At 37.4% G+C, this 18,659-nt stretch overlaps 1 protein-coding gene and 2 long non-coding RNA genes across 3 annotated transcripts in view; 2 read left to right on the forward strand and 1 right to left on the reverse strand.

Annotated features, from left to right (window-relative positions):
* LOC114459511 (uncharacterized) overlaps positions 1-18,005 on the forward strand; it is a 20,203-nt gene extending 2,198 nt beyond the window's left edge. The window contains exons 2-3 of the long non-coding RNA XR_003673380.1: positions 4,336-4,347; positions 17,994-18,005. This is a non-coding gene — a long non-coding RNA (uncharacterized LOC114459511). The remainder of the gene's footprint in view (positions 1-4,335; positions 4,348-17,993) is intronic.
* Positions 6,152-6,842, reverse strand: LOC114459510 (uncharacterized). Its single transcript, XR_003673379.1, has 3 exons — positions 6,494-6,842; positions 6,349-6,394; positions 6,152-6,220 (listed from the first exon to the last, which is right to left on the reverse strand). It is a non-coding gene; the product is annotated as an uncharacterized LOC114459510 (long non-coding RNA).
* On the forward strand, positions 10,365-11,591 carry LOC114459508 (trace amine-associated receptor 8a-like). Its single transcript, XM_028441736.1, has 2 exons — positions 10,365-10,659; positions 10,781-11,591. The coding sequence occupies exons 1-2, from the start codon at positions 10,487-10,489 to the stop codon at positions 11,589-11,591; spliced, it is 984 nt and encodes a 327-aa protein (XP_028297537.1). The 5' UTR covers positions 10,365-10,486.
* Positions 18,006-18,659: the final 654 nt, after the last annotated feature.

Raw genomic sequence — 18,659 nt, forward strand, 5'->3', positions numbered from 1 at the left:
AGCTTTTGTTACATAACCTAACCAGCACAAATATTTTTTTTCTGTTGTCAACATACAGTAGATAATCTTGTTTTGTTTTGTTGCGATGGGGTTGATATGTACAGACCCTTTCCAAAAAAATTTTAATATTATGGAAATTGCTTAATTTCCATATTTTCATTGAAAAAGTTAAACTTTCATAGATTATAGATTCAGGGCACACAATTTAAACGATTTCAAGTATGTATTTGTTTTTATTTGTATTTATTTAGTTGTCAGAAAAGAGGACCATGGACCACTGGCCAACAATCCAGTCCTTCTTCTCCTCTTTTTTTCTGCAAAAACTGAGAAATAAATGGTGATTTCTTCACATTATTCTAATTTTTTGAAATCCTGTTTTCATGGGTTTTTTGAGCTGGAAGCCCAAATTTTGTAAAAATAAACAAATAAATACTTGAAATAGTTTAGATTGTGGGCCCTGAATCTATAATTTATGAAAGTTTACTTTTTCATGGAATTATGGAAATTAAACAACTTTTCTATGATATTCTAATTTCTATCTAATCGTACTACTATCGTATTATTGTTATTGCAATTCTTAAATTATTCTTTTTTTCTATTATTCTTTTATCTTATAGTTACTGGTATTCTCACTGTATTATTATTATTGCTATTACCTTATTATTTCATGTTGTTATTGTTTTTATTGTAGTATACTGGATTTTCATTATATTATTTTGTTATTGTTATTGGTATAAGTTTTACTACTATTGTATTAAAGTTATTGCTCTTCTTATAATTACCAGTATATTCTTTTTCATTATTAATATAGTTACTGGTTTTCTCATTGTATTATTAGCATTGCTATATTATCATTATATTACCCTTAAAATATTTAATATTGTTTATTATTAATATTGCTTTTAGTGCATGAGATGGCTGGCACGCACGGCGCGCACACGACACACACACACACAGTATTTATAATAAAAATATACTAAATTAGTAAAATAAAACTAAAAACTAAACAATATTTATAGAAAAAGTACAACAAAATGACAACAGAATGCATTAAAATATACAGACAGCCTCCATAAACACACAAAATTACTCCAAAAATCATACATTACAGAAAAATACATCAATACAACAAAACATGAAAAATGACTCAAATACACAAAAACTAATATTTATACAAAAATACACAAAATAACAACATAAATGCACAAAACTAACAGTAAAACACTGCAATGGCAACAAAAAACAATAATTATACAAAAAAAATACACATGACTCCAAAAACATACATTACAGAAAAATACATCAAACAAAAAAAATATAAAAATGAGTAACAAAGACAATAATTATACAAAAAATGCACAAAAACACAACAGAAAGATACAAAAATACGCAATTATACCCCTTATGCCCCCACATGAATGCATACTTCTGACGGGCACTGTACTAGTTCTTGTAAATCTGAGGTCTTTTCTCTATTGTATGAAACAATTCAAATACAATCAGGTTTTTTGGTAAATTGACCAGTTTAGGCAAAGTTATAGAAAATAATTAATAAATAAAGCCTCAAATAGACACAACTTTTGTCACAGTTTTATTTTTTTAAAGCTGCCACAAAATCAGGCATTTTAGGACACAACAATCACAGAAATTGTCCGTGAAATCCTGGAGGGACTGATCAGCAACGATAGAGAAGAGAAACTCTCTTTCAACAGGAAGAAAGATGTTCCTGATGGTGTTCCAAACAGTGATGATAACAAAGTACATTTACTTAACAACTGTAATTAAGTAGTATTTTTGAGTATTTGTACCATACTTGAGTATTATTTTTGGGATACTTCTTACTTTCCCTCTAATACATTTGAAATACTAATAGGTGCCTTCGCACTTTAAAAATGAAGCAACTCAAATTGCGCAATTAAGTCGTTGGAAGTCGCACTATTTGAAAATGTTTAATTTTTAACCAAATTTGAGTGACGTTGTGTCGTGATCTCCAGTCAGCAATGAGTTTTACTTTAAAATGACTTTTAAAGTAAATAACCTGACTAAACTTTTACCATTATAGATGGTCTTTAATAGAGCTTAAAATGTGCGTGACCTGGTGGTATTCCCACGCACAGATTTACAAATTGCTGCACACATGTGACTTTTCTGCAAATAGAGTTTAGCAAAAGTCACAGAACTCATCCAATCTAGGCCCAATATTTACAGATCACACATCAAAGTACATTTGCAAATACTTTAGCTACAATAATGGTCCCATAGCATTTACCTGATCATCTTAAATGTGTAAACTGATCTGTTTTTGGCAGCTTATAATCTGTGATTATTGCATCACATCTTTATAAAATATGCAGTTTCCATAATTTATCAGATCTGTGAATATTGGGTTGGTACCTACCTGTACTGCAGTGAACATTACCCTTTAATGAATGAGAAACCTTCATGTAGATAAAACATGTGAGATGTGCTGCTTATTTGTTTTTGTCTCTGAATAAATGTCTATTTTTGCTCCCAAATATCAGACTTTTTGAACATATGTTCTCCTTTGGGGGAAATATCAGAGTATAGAGCCCATGTTCACTAAGACCAGTAAAGGCAATGATGGTGGTTATGGGGTGTCAAGTGTAAAAATGTAGTATAAAAGTTTTAGCTAACACATTTTCATTATTTATCTCACTTTTCTCATGTTTAGCACATTTTCCTACATTTAACACAACATTTAACCACATATATAAAGGTAAAAAAAAACATTAAATCTAAATATTTAAATCTAAATCTAAATGGTATATGTTATATATAAATGTTAAATCTATATCTAAATGTTAAATCTAAATCTAAATGTTATATGTTATATCTAAATGTTAAATCTAAGTGTAAATGTTAAATCTTATATATAAATGTTAAATCTTATATATAAATGTTAAATGTTAAATGTTAAATCTAAATGTTAAATGTTAAATCTAAATGTTAAATGTTAAATCTAAATGTTAAATGTTAAATCTTTCTCGACATCCACAAAAAGAGAAAACTACAAAGTTGGCCTATGGTGGGCTCAATCCCGGCCGTACATACAGTATCACCCAGGCAGGCATCGGCGAAGGGTGAAGAGGTGGGTGGGATCGGCTGTGTGTGGCTCTGCTTGTGTATTGGTTGAGGTTACAATAGGCGGGGTCAATTAGCATATGTGCAAAAACATTCAAGTTTAACATTTAACATTTCACATTTAGATTTAGATTTAACATTTAGATTAAGATTTAACATTTAAATTTAGATTTAACATTTAGATTTAACATTTCGATTTAAAATTTAACATTTAACAATTAGATTTAACATTTAGATTTAGATTTAACATTTAACAATTAGATTTAACATTTAACATTTACATACGATATATAACATTTAGATTTAACATTTAGATTTAACATTTAACATTTAGATTTACCATTTAACATTTAACATTTGAATTTAACATTTAACATTTAGATTTAACATTTAACTTTTAAATTTAACATTTAGATTTAACATTAAACATTTAGATTTAACATTTAGATTTAACATTTAACATTTAGATTTAACATTTAACATTTACATATGATATATAACATTTAGATTTAACATTTGGATTTAACATTTAGATTTAACATTTAACATTTAAATTTAACATTTAACATTTAGATTTAACATTTAAATTTAACATTTAGATTTAACATTAAATATTTAGACTTAGATTTAACATTTAGATATAACATATAACATTTAGATTTAGATTTAACATTTAGATTTAGATGTAACATTTAGATATAGATTTAACATTTAGATATAACATATAATTTTGATTTAGATTTAAATATTTAGATTTTATGCTTCTTTTTTTTTTACCTCTATATATGTGGTTAAATGTGTGTTAAATGTAGGAAAATGTGCTAAATATGAGAAAAGTGAAATAAATAATGAATATGTGTTAGCTACAACTTTTATACTACATTTTTACACTTGGCACCCCATAGATGTGGTTTCTCTTAAATTAAGTGTTGTAATATTTTCGGGAACACGTTTTTTGTAAACTCAACATTAAACTAGTGGAGGTCGTGGGATCCTTGGACAGGATTTAACTCGTGGGTGGAGATCTGTCAGTTGCTCACAGACCTGTTTACAGAGGGTCACATGCATTGTTTGCAATACTGATAAATGTTACTTTCTCTGTTTGATTCAGTTTGTTTCAGATTAAAAACTGGTGCTGATGACAGATTGAAGGTCAAGCTACCTGCTTGATGATTTTCAGATCATGGCTGGTTCTTGGTAGAAGTTTTGATGTTTTGACACAGTGGGACTAAGCTCTGACATGACGTAGGATAAATGAAGAACCATCAGTTTGGATGATTTACTTGGTATGAATTTAGGAAGAAGTTATTGGTGTTAAACTACATTTGTATTGAATCTGTCTGTGACAGCATCTGATTATAAAACAAGATAAACCTCAGACTCAAAGATACATGTAATATTTAATGTTCACATATACACTATACCTGTAACCTTTCAGTACCTGACCTTTGAGGTTTGACTCTGGGGGCTGTTCACAGGTAGAGAGAGGATTCATTACATCAGATATCATAGTGATAGAGAACTACACTGTGTGTGTGTTATTCTCTGAGGACACACCTTGTATCATTACCTGCTGACTCAGCCTCAGTCCCACAGGGATTGGTCCAATCAAAGGTGTGAAGAAAAACAAAGTAAACACATGAAGGTAAACCCAACCCTCCATTTAACCAACGTGTTTCACTGAGCAACAACATTCTTTAGTCATGTAACCATGTTGCTCTCCTGATAATTAAGAGTCTTATGATGAAGGAGGATGGATTTTGTGTGAAAAAGTAGGAATTTTCTGACTCTGAACATTCTGATTCTGACCACAGAAGCTGAATTTAACACATTCATTGAGTCAGCCAGTTTGCAGGTGAATAAAAAGCTTGTTTTTTGCATTTTGGCCCTGTTTTAAAGGCCTGTAGTGGCCACGGTGTAAGGAGAAGAGCGGGGAAACCATGCTGGACCTCATCTTTGACAAAATAGGTCAGAAGCTCCTAGACTTCAATGTCTGTCCACTTGTCATTTTCAGAGAAGAAGCCTTCATCATGCATAATAATTAAACATTTTCTTTAAAAGATGAAGTGATGATGCTTTAAAATAAACTAAAGAAGCCTCTCAGATGAGAGGTGAAATGTCCCCAAAATAAACTTCAAGTCCAGTTGCTTCAACTGAGATACCAAATGAAGAGGAAGACCACAACCATCATACCACGTAAACTCAAATATGCAATGCCTACAGTAGTGTTGTACTCAAGACCACATTATCCAAGACCAAGACTTGAACGAACCAAGACCACAACATGATCAATGGCCAGATCTTCAAAAGGATTCTGCTGCGTTTGCAACATAAAACCACAGAAAAAATGACATGTTGCAATTAACAGAGCATACGCAAACCGTGATATGAACGCTAACTGCGCCTCAGCCACCTGTTGCGCCGGTCTCATTTGAATTTATGTAAATGAGGGAACACTCATAACTCCTGTGCCTATTTGCCTCCCTCGTATGGAAAAAGGCCTCAGAGCAAATAGCACCTCATCCACAAACACCAGTGTTATTTGCCACTTGCAGTTAGAGCAGCACAGTTACCGCCGGTGAGACCCGTGAATTAAATCAGTGCATTTTCACCTTCACTCTCTCACATGGGTAAATACAGTGCTTTAAGTGGGCTAGTATATAACTCCTAGCACCTTACATCTCTTCTGAAACTGTTCTCCTGGGTGCAGGGCTGGACTGGGACAAAAAATCGGCCTGAGCACTTTGAACCGAGATCGGCCCACCAGGTATTGATGGAAAGACAATGAAGCCTATGAATGAAAACAAACTTTCTTGTAACAATGCTTATACACTGTCTTGTTGGTGTAAATCTAATAAACTTAAACCTACACCATCCTCCCAGTCCTGTTATTCTATACAGTACTTAACAGAAACCTAAAAGCTGCTTGGTCTAGTTAACCTCCTGAACAATGTACAACATATAATGGGATCCTGAAATTAGGACAGAGAGGAATAGAAGTGAGACATGATCATTGATGAATATTAAAATGAATAAATGATAGATTTAGTGATATTTTCATAGACTATTTATTCAACACATCAGCACATCAACAGAACATTTCCTCAAACATGGCAACCTTTAAAAAGTGAAAGGAGACAAACAGAGAAAGAAAAACATCTGATGAACTTGATCAGATGACCACAGTACTGGTATCTTCACTCGAGAAAAATTGTTGAATTATGTTTTTTTTTTTACAGTACTTACTTAGAGGAACCTCCTGAACAAACATTGAACAACATATGATGGGATCCTGAAAACAGGACACAGAGGAACATGAGATGAGATGAATAATAAAATGTATAAATAACAGATTGTGATTAAGTGATATTTTCACAGACTATGTACTCACCACATCAATAAACAGTCACCTTAGACCTCCACAGCAGTAACACAGACATGGCAACCTTTAAAAAGTGTAAGGAGACAAACAGAGAAAGGTGAGAAATAAACACCTGATGGACTTGATCAGATGATCACAGTATTGATATGTTCACTCTAGAAAAATAGCTGAATCATGTATTCTATACAGTACTTACTGAAAGGAAACAACGGCAGGCTCCCAAAAATGAGTGACATCATCCTATAAGAGACAATGAGAGGTTAAGGCTGGAAGAAAACAGCTGTTTGTATAAACAATACCTCATTCTTATACATTAAGACCTTTTAAGATGCACTAATTCTAATAAATTCTAGTTTAAGCATTTTCTTAGCACTTGTTTGCGCTCAAGTTAGATGCAAAACGTTTTACTCTGAACTGTACTTTGTGCAATGACAGTAAAGTTTAATCTCATCTTATTTGATACATTACAATGAGTGTTTTGATAATTTAATTTTACATCATTTTTACACATATAGCCTACTCAAAGGGTAAACAAATGTAAACAAAAAGGGGGCTGGCTCACATCGCGCTACGGTAACCCACAAGGACGGATTGTGAAAAAAGTCTGAAAAAACTGTGGTGGAAAAACAATAATGATTAAATACATCTTTTTTTAACTCGAACTTGCAAAACAAAAATCGTCTTTATCTGTACATTTGATACATTTTTTTGTTTTGCCCAGACCTACTGCATAGAGCACTTATATCAAATGAAAAACATTGAAGAGAGCAGTAGGAAAACCCTGTTGTGCTAGCTAGCACGCACAGTGTGCTAAATTGTAAAATGTCCTACTTCTAATGACTGATTGTGTTATAGTTAGCAAGCACAACAAAAATAATTACACTCAAACTTCATTCATATGATATCTGACCCAGGTAGACTACAGTTCATCACTTCTTACTTGTAGTTCAGATTCCCTCCACTCTCACCTGCGGCGGCCGCGAGTCTCTCCTCCTCCTGTTTCCCCTTCCCCTCATCCACCTGATGACCACCTCCGCCATCATCACCTGTGGGCTGTGGCCGCTTAAGATGCTGCTGCTTCTGAAGACGGAGCTCTGCCATAGCCATCAGCAAACATCTGTGTTATTTTCACACATTTGGCAACATCTGCCTGAAGCGCTTGTCTCATTTTATGTCAATTTTTTCCTGCGCCTCCTTTCCACTTCTTGCTGCTATTCTCCATTTTCTCCTCTCGCTCTGTACGATTGATTGATTGACAGCCGAGGCCCAAGAGGGAGGGGCATCGGTCCTCGGCTGTAATTGGTACAGCCCTGAATCAATCATGACTAATGGGCCGATCTACCAGTTTTGTGGATCAATAGGTATCATGAATACCATTACTAATACCATTAGTTTAAAAATGGTAAACTCATGGGACATGATCAACCCAAATGACGTAGTTTTGCAGCAATGTAATGCTTTAAACCTCTCCCAAATTATATCTGAGCCTACCAGACCCAACCCCAAAACCCCCTCATCCTCCACATTAATTAACTTCATTTTTACTAATGCTTCTTCAAACTATCAACCTGGAGTTTTCAGCCAAAAGAGTGACCTCTGTGTTATTGTATGCACACATTCTGGCTGCTTAGTCAACTGGCCATCAGTAATTGTGACTAAGCACATTTTGAAGATCTTTAACACACAGTCCTTTCTTCAAGACATTGCAGCAGTAAATTGGGACAGAATCAATCCTTTCTTCTCCTTAGATGGTGCCTGGTCATATTACAAGAATACTTTTAGCCTAATCATCAACAAACGTGCCTGTTTGTCCCATGTTGACTGGCTTTCCTTCAGGCAATGCAGAAATACAAGTACACAGTCAATCAGGAAAACCAAAATCTCCCACTAAAAGGCCCCATGTCATGCTATCAATCACAGCAGAGAGCTTCCTGGAGGCGTGGCTTCTCCAGCTCAGTGCCGTGTCAAATTTGTCATCAAAGTGGGAACACGTCATCAAATTGAAGCGAGGTGTTTGGGCTAACCCTGCAGTAAGAAAGGAGCAAATCACCCTCTAACTAACAATTGATGGAATCAATGAAAAAAACACTTAGGGCATGTATATGAAGCCCTAATAGAACTTTATGATGTTTAAAGCACAGAAAAGTCCATTTAGCGTAACATGGGCCCTTTAAAAGAGATGTAGATCCGACGCTAGGAAGTTCTGCAAAACAGTGCACTCTATATCATCTTCCACACTTCCTGTCGATAGTGCGCTTGTGTTTAAATATTACTTAATCGCTCTAGACTACGATTGGAAACACTCTTACACTGGTGGAAACAATAGCTCTAGAACTGGCCTGTTTCACCGCTCGAGACTTGGTTTTGGAGCTCACATAGCCGCCGAAATCCTAGAACATTTTACGGTGTGAACGCACCTTTAAATGACTTAAATCTATAGTTAGATCTGAAGTAGATGGAAAGATTGATGAAAGGTCGCCCTCATATTTTAACTTGTATGAGTGGGAACATCTTGGGTCCCTCAGCATTTGTATTTTCAAGTAGGTTTGAATTAGTTATTCTGATGATAAATAACCCCTCTAAAATTAAAGGAACAGGATTAGTGTGGGTTATTTTATCCAGATTATTTTTTAACGATTGTCTTTCATGATCTGGCAGAAAAAACATTTCTGTTTCAATATACCATACAAGTACGAGAGAAAGTCCCCCCATTTGTAGAGCAGGCGCCCAGAAAGACTCCCGCTAAGACCGGCTCAGCTAGCAAGCTGAGCTCACCAGACCCCGAGGGCACCCCCGGCACCGGGAACCCCCAAGGACAAGGACCCCCAGAGCCCTTCCCCAGCCTCAGGCGGCAGAAGGACAGCAGCCCAGCCTCTGCCGCCTGTCGAACAACACGAGCCATGGGGTGACGCCCCCCGCTGGTGCGCGACCAACAGCCGCTGCCACGAGAAGGAGTCACACCAACGGCACATACTTGGCGTTGTGCAGCAGCCCCCAGCCAAGGGTGAGCGGAGCCACTCATCGGCCGGCAGACAGCAATTGAAAGCGCAAACCACCCACCAGAACAGCAAGCACCACCTCCCAGCAAAAAAAAATCATCCCGAAGAGCCATGCAACCCTGGTACAGACGCCAGCATCTCCCAAGCGCACCCACTTCCCACACTGGTGCGCCAGGCCACCCAGGGCCCATATACCACGGAGACCGTCCCCAAGACCACCAGGAGACGAGCCAGGCACCCAGCCACACCCGAAGAGGAGAGGCACCCCACACACCCCGCATGGTAAACCCAGCAATGACCCCGAATGCCCCCCAAAGGCCCATCGCCCCGACACGCTTGAACGCACCCCCCAATGTAATTGTGCGCTACACGGTGGTTCAGCCATCAACAGAGGGGCCGGGCTCCCTCCTGAGGGACCTAAATTTATGAACCCACCCACCACTCTGTGATTTTTAATGTGTGTAGGTCCTCAAAAATGTGATAGTACTTTTTTGTAAGAAGAAGAATATTAATAATAATAAAAACGAGGTGCATCACAATAGGGTCCTACGCACTGTTGTGCTCGGGCCCTAATTATTGATCCCAGTAAAATGGTTTAAAATTAATGTGAAAATAAATATAATCCGAATAAATGGAGAATGAGTCACAGGTGTTCAGCTTCGCTGATTTTTCTATTATGTTTACAGCACTTCTATAAAAAGATTATTAATATAATGTATGAGAATAAGAATCAGATCTCAGCACTGAGTGTTTTCAATAAATGCTGAGTATGGAGTTTACTAAGCTGATAGGATTCAGTACAAAAGGAAAAAGGTCAGAATTGTTTAGTGTTGCATCATGTAGGAGTAGAATAATAATGTGTCAATCAGACGGTGTCTGAGGGAGGTCCAGTCCTCAGGTCCAGCCTCCACATCCCTGTGTTGGAGCAGGAATAATATATCAGTTGTTCATCAGAGAGGCTGAGGCAGAACGATGCAGAGCTCATCATCTTCTTCTCCTCACTATGAGCACACCTGATGAAGCTGAGCTCTGCTATCCACACCTGGGAAACTCTTCATGCAGGAGGATCGTGCGTTCTCACTCAGTGTCTGTGCTCCTTCACATCATCCTGTCCTCCATCTCTGTGCTCACTGTGACTCTCAACCTGCTGGTCATCATCTCCATCTCACACTTCAGGTATTGACATGTTCTGTTGTTTTATGACTTGTTATGTTGTTAGACTCCTGCTGTTTTCTGCTTTGATGATAATTGTTGTATCATATAATGATATCAGTGTGTTTCTCTCTAACTCCTCCAGGAAGCTGCACACTCCCACCAACTTCCTCCTCCTCTCTCTGGCTGTGTCAGATTTCTCTGTCGGGTTCGTCTGGGTTTTTATGATTTTCCTTATCAATGGCTGTTGGTTTTTAGGTGCAGGCTGGTGTGTTTTCAATTCTGTTTTAGGTTCTGTTGCCACCTCTGCTTCAATAGGAACTGTTGTGTTGATATCAGTCGATCGTTATGTGGCTGTTTGTGATCCAATGCACTATCAAACTAAAGTCACTAAAAACAGAGCTAAGATATGCATTGTCCTGTGTTGGGCTGGTTCTACTATCTTTCAATGTCTGAAGCTAAATTCTAACATAGAAAATCCAGGTCAGTTTGATTCCTGTGCTGGAGAGTGTACAATTTATATCCATCCTGTTGGTAGAATTATGAATCTCTTTCTCAGTTTCATCATTCCAATCAGCATCATAGTGGTCCTGTATGTGAGAGTATTTATGGTGGCTGTGTCTCAGGCCCAGGCCATGCGCTCTCATGTTACAGTGGTGACACTTCAGAGTTCACTGAATGTTAACAGGTCAGAGCTGAAAGCTGCTAGAGCTCTGGGTGTAGTGGTTGTTGTGTTTCTATTGTGTTTAACTCCATTTTACCTTGTTTTACTTACATCAGGGTTTGGAGTGAAAAATATATCATCTTACATTTTTGTTATAGGTCTGTTTTACTTCAACTCCCTGCTTAACCCTGTGATCTATGTGTTTCTGTATCCCTGGTTCAGGAAATGTGTGAAATGTGTTCTTTCTCTTCAGATCCTGAAGTCTGGCTCCAGTGAGGCCAACATACTGTAAAGAGGAAAAGTCAGTGACAATGTGCTGCTGGGATTTAATACAGTCACTGTAAAACTGTGATGATGTGTGATGAATGTTTTTAGAGTTCTGTTTACTTTAGCCATGAATGAAAAGAAAAGATCTGCTGATGTGTTGTTTCTAGAAAATGATTTCACACATTGTATTTGATATTATGAAGTCAAAACTGTTTATAATTTATAAAGTTAAAACTAACTTGGGGATATTTTACAGTGGCATGTTATTGTTTCAGAGGAAACTAATGTGCATTAATCACACTAACATTCATGGTGGAGTTATTGATCTAATTTTCTCGTTCATCATTCCATTCACCATCATAGTGGTTCTGTATGTGAGAGTGTTTATGGTGGCTGTGTCTCAGGCCCAGACCATGCGCTCTCATGTTACAGTGGTGACACTTCAGAGTTCACTGAAGGTTAACAGGTCAGAGCTGAAAGCTGCTAGAGCTCTGGGTGTAACGGTTGTTGTGTTTCTAATGTGTTTAACTCCATTTTACTTTGTTTCACTTAAAACAGGATTTGAAGAGAAAAGTCTATCATCTTACATTTTTGTTGTAGGTCTGGCTTTCTTCAACTCTCTGCTTAACCCTGTGATCTATGTGTTTCTGTATCCCTGGTTCAGGAAATGTGTGAAATGTGTTCTTTCTCTTCAGATCCTGAAGTCTGGCTCCAGTGAGGCCAACATACTGTAAATCTTATATCAATTTGCTTATTTTGTTTATGTTTAGAGATTTGTCATGACACTGAAAGCTGGTGGAGTGAACTAACTTGAAAGAAATAACTTTTAGGTGATCAATCTGTTGTTGTGTCACAGTCCTGACATGTTTTTATATTTTTATGTAAAACTGATCTGAAGAACAATCAGAAGTTGCTGATGTAGAGACAAATGTGCACCAATCACATGCACAGCAAGTTGATTTCTGTAGAGTTCAACAAATGATAGAAATGATAAAACATACATGTTTCATATGTGAATAAAACACCTCATCTATTACAGTTTGTTTAAACAAAGCGTAAAGTAAGTTAAAGTTAGGAAATAGTTTATTAGGAACAATTACATAAATCAGCAGACTATCAAATATGATCAGATTACACTTTACCTGTTGTTTACAATGTTACTTTTATATATTTATGAAATAAAAACTCTAATTATGAAATAAAAGTGACTTGTGACCTCATTTGTGGGAAAACACCACATCACACAGCTGTTCATTAATGTATTGACTTACAGTAAAATGTACAGATGAACAGAATAACACAATATGATTAAACATTTCACAACAGTTTTATTTATCTCAGTATAAACCACCAATAAAAACATTAGTTTTTTGGTGGAGGGGGCTTTAAACTCAATAAAGTCTGTACAGTACAGACTATAAGCTATAAAATAATTAATCCCACAATGAGGAAAATTTATCATCATTGACAATGAAAAATAAAATGACACCTGTGTGCAGTTGGAAATATGATGTTAATCAAAATAAAGTATAAAAGTGAGAAAGTGTAACTGACAATAAGAAGAGATAGAAACAAAGGAAAACAATGCTTTGAAATAAAAAAAAAATATATAATTCATAATTAAATACGTATGAACTCAGTTAGCCTTATTGAGTGTGTGAGTAGACAGCACACTGGTGTGTAGTATGTAGTGCAGGGCTATTCAACTACATCTTGCTGTGGGCCATAATGTTGGAAGGCTATGGTTTGTGGGCCAGACATTCCTGGCACAGTTGGGTTTTTTTTGCCTTATCTGCACATGCTGTCTAAGGTCAACACTACCTGTAGTGCAATCTTTTTAAATCAACAATGCATGTTTTTTTAATTTTTTCATTCCAATTAAATGAACTAGTGTAGTCCCCGTCGGAAGTATGCATTCATATAGTGGGAGGAGCTTAAGTAGTGTTGTCATTAATGTCCAAATGAGGATGTGTTATGAAGGTTGGATGTACAAAGAGGTGTACATACTCTGCACTCTGTAGTGTTATAAAGGGGTATATTTGCAGGTGCAAAGTAAAATAGTGTGTGTTTGAGTTCCCTGTTTAATTCTATTCAACATGAACATGATAAATGTGTTTGTTTTTTTTTTTACTCATTTTTATATTTTTTTTGTTTGGTGTATTTTTCTGTAATGTATGTTTTTTGGAGTCATGTGTATTGTTGTATCTATTGTCTTTTTGTGCATTTTTTCTGTAATTATAGTTTTTTGTTGCCGTGGTACTGTGATTCTGGAGTTATTTTGTGTGTTTTTGTATCTTTTTTGGTGTAGCTTTGTGCATTTCAGTTGTCATTTTGTGTATAAATATTTATTTTGAGACATTTTGTGTGTTTTTGGAGCCTTTTTGTATATTTTTGTGCATTTCTGTTGTTGTTTTGTGTACTTTTTGTATAAGTATTGTATAGTTTTTTGTTTTCTTTTACTCATTTAGTATATTTTTATTATAAATACTGTCTACCTCCATCTCCGTGTTATCCCTCACACACGCGCGTCATGCACATAATCCGTCACAGGTTGTTGAGAAATTAAAAAAAGAAAAAAAAAAGAGACATGGAAGTACCACAAAAAATAAACATTTTATAACACCAAAGTCGCAAGTATATCCTGGTGTAGTGCACGCATGCGCATTAGCCGTGTGTGTGTGCTTACATTGTAGTTGCTAGCATCTTAACACATATAATAATATAAGAAGAAACACTCACCCTTGCACAGAACAAAAAATAATCATAGTAGAGCCGTGTTGTGGATCCATCCGCTCATAAAAACATTCCTCTGTCTGAAGAAGCAGATGTTTGAGATAAGGTTGGCTAATGACCGTCAGCAAACCCGCCGCCCACAGTCATGAGACGGAGGAGGAAGTGAAGTCCATGACCCACGATTTAAAGGAAGTTTGGAATCACGGGAATAATTTTAAATAACCATAAAATATTAAATAACCATGAAATATTAACTTGAATCACTTTTAGCAGTACAAAAACTTTTTTAATATTGACCTTTTTTTTTCTTTGAACCCAAACAAACTGCGACAGTGTGACATCATACTACTGGAAGTAGCGCGTTCAATACTGCGCTCATTACTGTAACGTTTTGAACATTTTGCTACACTAAATTACTCCAAAATAACAGATTCACACACTTGGGGTATTTGGAACCCATTGACTAAGTTACAGGTCGAACTCATACCGTGTCTGATTTGCCAAAAATGAAGAGATGAACAAAGGCATTCAATACTCCGGGAGAAAACACCTTTCCCAACAATTTCAACCTTTCCTCCTTTCCAACCTGTTCTGTCCACTCCACTTTAGGTCAGATGTAGGGGTAGTTCTGCATCTAAACACTAGGGGAGCACCAGCATGAGGGTTGGCTCTAAGCTTCTCATGCTCCAACCTGGTTGGTAATCAGTCACACCTTTGTTAGACACACAGACAATGCAGTGGAGGAGCTCAGGGATGTTGTTGGTGAGTGGCTTCAAGTTTATTGAATTTATATGGTTTATTTTTAAAGTTAAGCTACTAAAAGCAAGTATTTAAGTTGGATTATGTGTCATGTTAAAGAACACAAGCTGAGTGCTTGTTTGTATGTTATTTTGACCCAACTTTAAGTTAAATCTACATACATAGTGTTTGGCCTTACCATGTGTTTACCAGAGGGGCTTAGTCAAAGCACATTAGGTTTACAGTTGATTCAATTGATATAAATATATTCTGATTTCATAGTGTAATTTATGTTAAGAAAACATCTCTAAAATATTAAGAGCAATAAATATTGGTTAAGTGTTTTAGATAAGTTTATATATAAAATAAAATGAATAAATAAGTTTATGGGTAAAATACATTGTTAAAAATTTAGACTTTGATTAAAATGGTTAAAATAGGGATATCAAAGTATGATTTAATTTTACAATTAAAACTAGTTACATATCTTAGGTTAAATATTAAGTAGCAGAAAATTCATTTATTTAAAAGATACATTATTTAAAATATAAGGTCAGATTGTTCATTCATTGGAAAACATTTGAATAGAGCTCATTCTTCCTTTCTCTCCTTTTCACCCCTTTTTTTCTCAAGGTTTTCAACCTGCTGCTGCTGCTACAAACCTAAAACAAAACTGAATAAATGGTTAAAAGCTGAGTTGGCCTCACGTCTTACTTGTGCTCCATCCATGTCCTTTCAAGTTGGGCAAGCATTGTAAAAAATAGACTTGACAGTTGAAAACCACTCGTGAACCAGGAAGAATAAAAGATAAAAGGCTTTTAAAATCCAATTGTGGACGCGAGGGCAATGGCTGAAGAGAAGTCGATTAATCAACTCAAGAAGGAGCGGACAACCTCCAAGAGTCTTTTTACTCGTCAAGCCAATCATCTCTCACAGGAGGCAGATTCCATGGCTCAACAAGAATTATTGGATGAATTTAATAAATTGTCCGACCGACTTGATGAACTCCTCAAAACAAATGACAATTATTTGGCAGGCATACTGTCAGACATGGTAAAAGAGGAGGAAGAACAGCAAGTTTTCGAGCATCAGAAGGAAATTGAGAAAACAGCTAAAGAAGCTGAGGAAAGATTCAAGCTCGTGAAGAATATGGTGCAAGAGACTTTGTGGACAAATTATGGAGAACAAGAAGTTATGGAAACCATTGAAGGGGCTGAAGAGATTGGACAGCGAGCTCAAGATTTACCTGTGACAAGCACTAATTTTGAGAGTTATGGTGTTCACATGGACTTATTGGGGAAAAGGCTCAAGGAAGTCAACGACACCATGCGTGCTTGGGAAAAGTGGATTCCTGGGGAGGAGAGAAGAACTCTCATTAACAGAATCAAAGGAACAAAAGCGTTGAAGAACAAGCTGGAACTAAGAGAGGCGGAGTTTTGTACTGCAAGACGAATCACAGATCCAACTTCAGGTGCCAGTAATGTGGCAAACGAGGTAGCACTGAGCCCTGCCCCAGCGCCAACAAACCCAATTGTCAGAATCAAACCAACTGCACTTCCCATCTTCAGTGGTAACAGTAGGGATTACTACAGATGGAAAAAGGACTGGGAGAACTTGCAAAGACAAGGCGAACCCACCGGATCTGTCGAAGTTAAAAAGATACAACTGGTGGATAGCATTGAAGACAAGATAATCAAAGACATGAGACTGTCCACATATTCCTCTGCTGAAGAGATGTTCAGAGTTCTTGGGAACAAATATGGAAATAAGTCTGCAATTGCACTTGAGATACTCGAAGACTTGGAGAGATTACCCCCTATTCGAGGAAATCAACCACGCAAGGTCATTGATCTCATCCAGGCAGTTGAGAAGGCACTAACTGATCTCATTGAACTCGACAGCAGCAGTGCAATAAAGAATCCACTGGCCATACGAAATATCGAAAGCAAACTCCCTGAATTTGTGAAACGAGACTGGATTGTTCATATGATGGAGCCAAGCAACGGCGTGACTAGCGAGAACCATTTCGACATGCTTGTGAGGTTCCTAAAAAGGCAGGAGGGCGTACTGGAAAGGTTGGAGCAGTTAAAAGTAACAGAGAAGCCTGACAACTTTCCAGCTAAAAGGCCAGAGAAAAGATTTGCCTCAACCAAGACCACAAAAAGGGAGCTTGCAAATACATGTGGATTGTGTGGTGATGAACGGCACTACAACAAACTCTTCTACTGCAGGAAATTTAAAAATCTAAGTGTACCAGAGAAGAGAGCCACACTGCAACGACTAGGGGCGTGCAAGATATGTCTTGGTTGGCATACAAGAAGGGAAGACTGCAAGGATACCTACCTTTGCAGGGATCAAAAATGTAGAAAGGAGGGTCCTCCAGATCATCATTACTTCCTTTGTCTAAAAGAAAGTGAAGCGCAATCACAGAAGTATTGTGATTTGAAGAAGCAAAGCAGTGCAGCTAGGAGCAACCTTACTTCCGAGCAGGAAAAGTTCCTGGAAGAATTGTCACCAGAAATGGCTGAAAGATGCAAGAAGGCATTCACCAATGCAAACACTCGGGTGGGAACTCCACCGTCGTCACAACTTCTGCGGAAAAATGAACTTTCCGAACCTCCTGTCATATTAATGCTCATGGAAGTCACAGCAAACGCAGGGCAGAAAGTCGGAACGCTCATTGACCTCGCTTCGGACACAAATTATATCACGCACAAGGCTGCTGAACGGCTCAGGCTCCGAAGTGAGGGAGTGACTTTAGTCCTGTACGGTGTTGGTGGAATGGCTTTGACAGTGAAAACAAAACGGTATCTACTCAGAGTACGCATTCGCACTGCCTCGGGTGAACAAAGGTCACATGAACTTATTTGCTATGGACTAGATGAAATTGCAAAAGTCCACAAAGAAATCGAACCCATAAAACTTCAAAGATTTTTCCCTGAAGTCAATCTGGAAGACCTGAAACGCCCGAGGGAAGTTGAACTTTTAATCAGTCACCGCGAGGGAAGACTGGCTCCCCAAAGAGTAAAAGTTGTCGGGGACCTCGTCCTATGGGACAGCCCTCTAGGCAAAACAGCAGGTGGAGCTCACCCTGCTCTATTCGAACACATTGAGATTGCTGCACATCACTCAGAGACCCACTTCGCTCGATCGATGCGTACAGCTGCAGTCAAATATCGGGAGATGAGAGGCAACGGACCCCCATCACAAGTTCATCTGACAGGAAAGTTGGTGAACACATTTGTCGCAGCTGGCTCTACCAGAGACTTCCTTGATTGGTGGAGATGGGAGAGCATTGGTGCATCCTGCGAGCCAAGATGTGGGGGTTGTCGATGTGGCAACTGCCAGCCAGGGGGCAAAGAAATCACACTGGCGGAGGAAAAGGAGTTGGAGATAATAGAGGAGGGACTAACATACGTCAAGGCAGATGCTCACTCCGACAGTCCACATTGGGACACAAAGTATCCGTGGACACAAGATCCCAGCTCGCTTCCAAACAACATTGGTGGTGTTCGAGCTACTTTCCTAAGAACCGAAAAGCAGCTAGAGAACGAGCCAGAGTGGAAAGCAGCATATTCCGCACAAATAAATGAAATGCTAGATCGACGTGCAGCAATAAAGC

Source organism: Gouania willdenowi, unplaced genomic scaffold (assembly GCF_900634775.1).
Source record: "Gouania willdenowi unplaced genomic scaffold, fGouWil2.1 scaffold_31_arrow_ctg1, whole genome shotgun sequence".
Taxonomy (NCBI): domain Eukaryota; kingdom Metazoa; phylum Chordata; class Actinopteri; order Blenniiformes; family Gobiesocidae; genus Gouania; species Gouania willdenowi.

Coding starts and splice junctions, on each gene's coding strand:
- LOC114459508 (XM_028441736.1), top strand. CDS start 10,487: ATGAGCACACCTGATGAAGCTGAGCTCTGCTATCCACACCTGGGAAAC. Junction 10,660..10,780: donor ATCTCCATCTCACACTTCAG/GTATTGACATGT, acceptor TAACTCCTCCAG/GAAGCTGCACACTCCCACCA.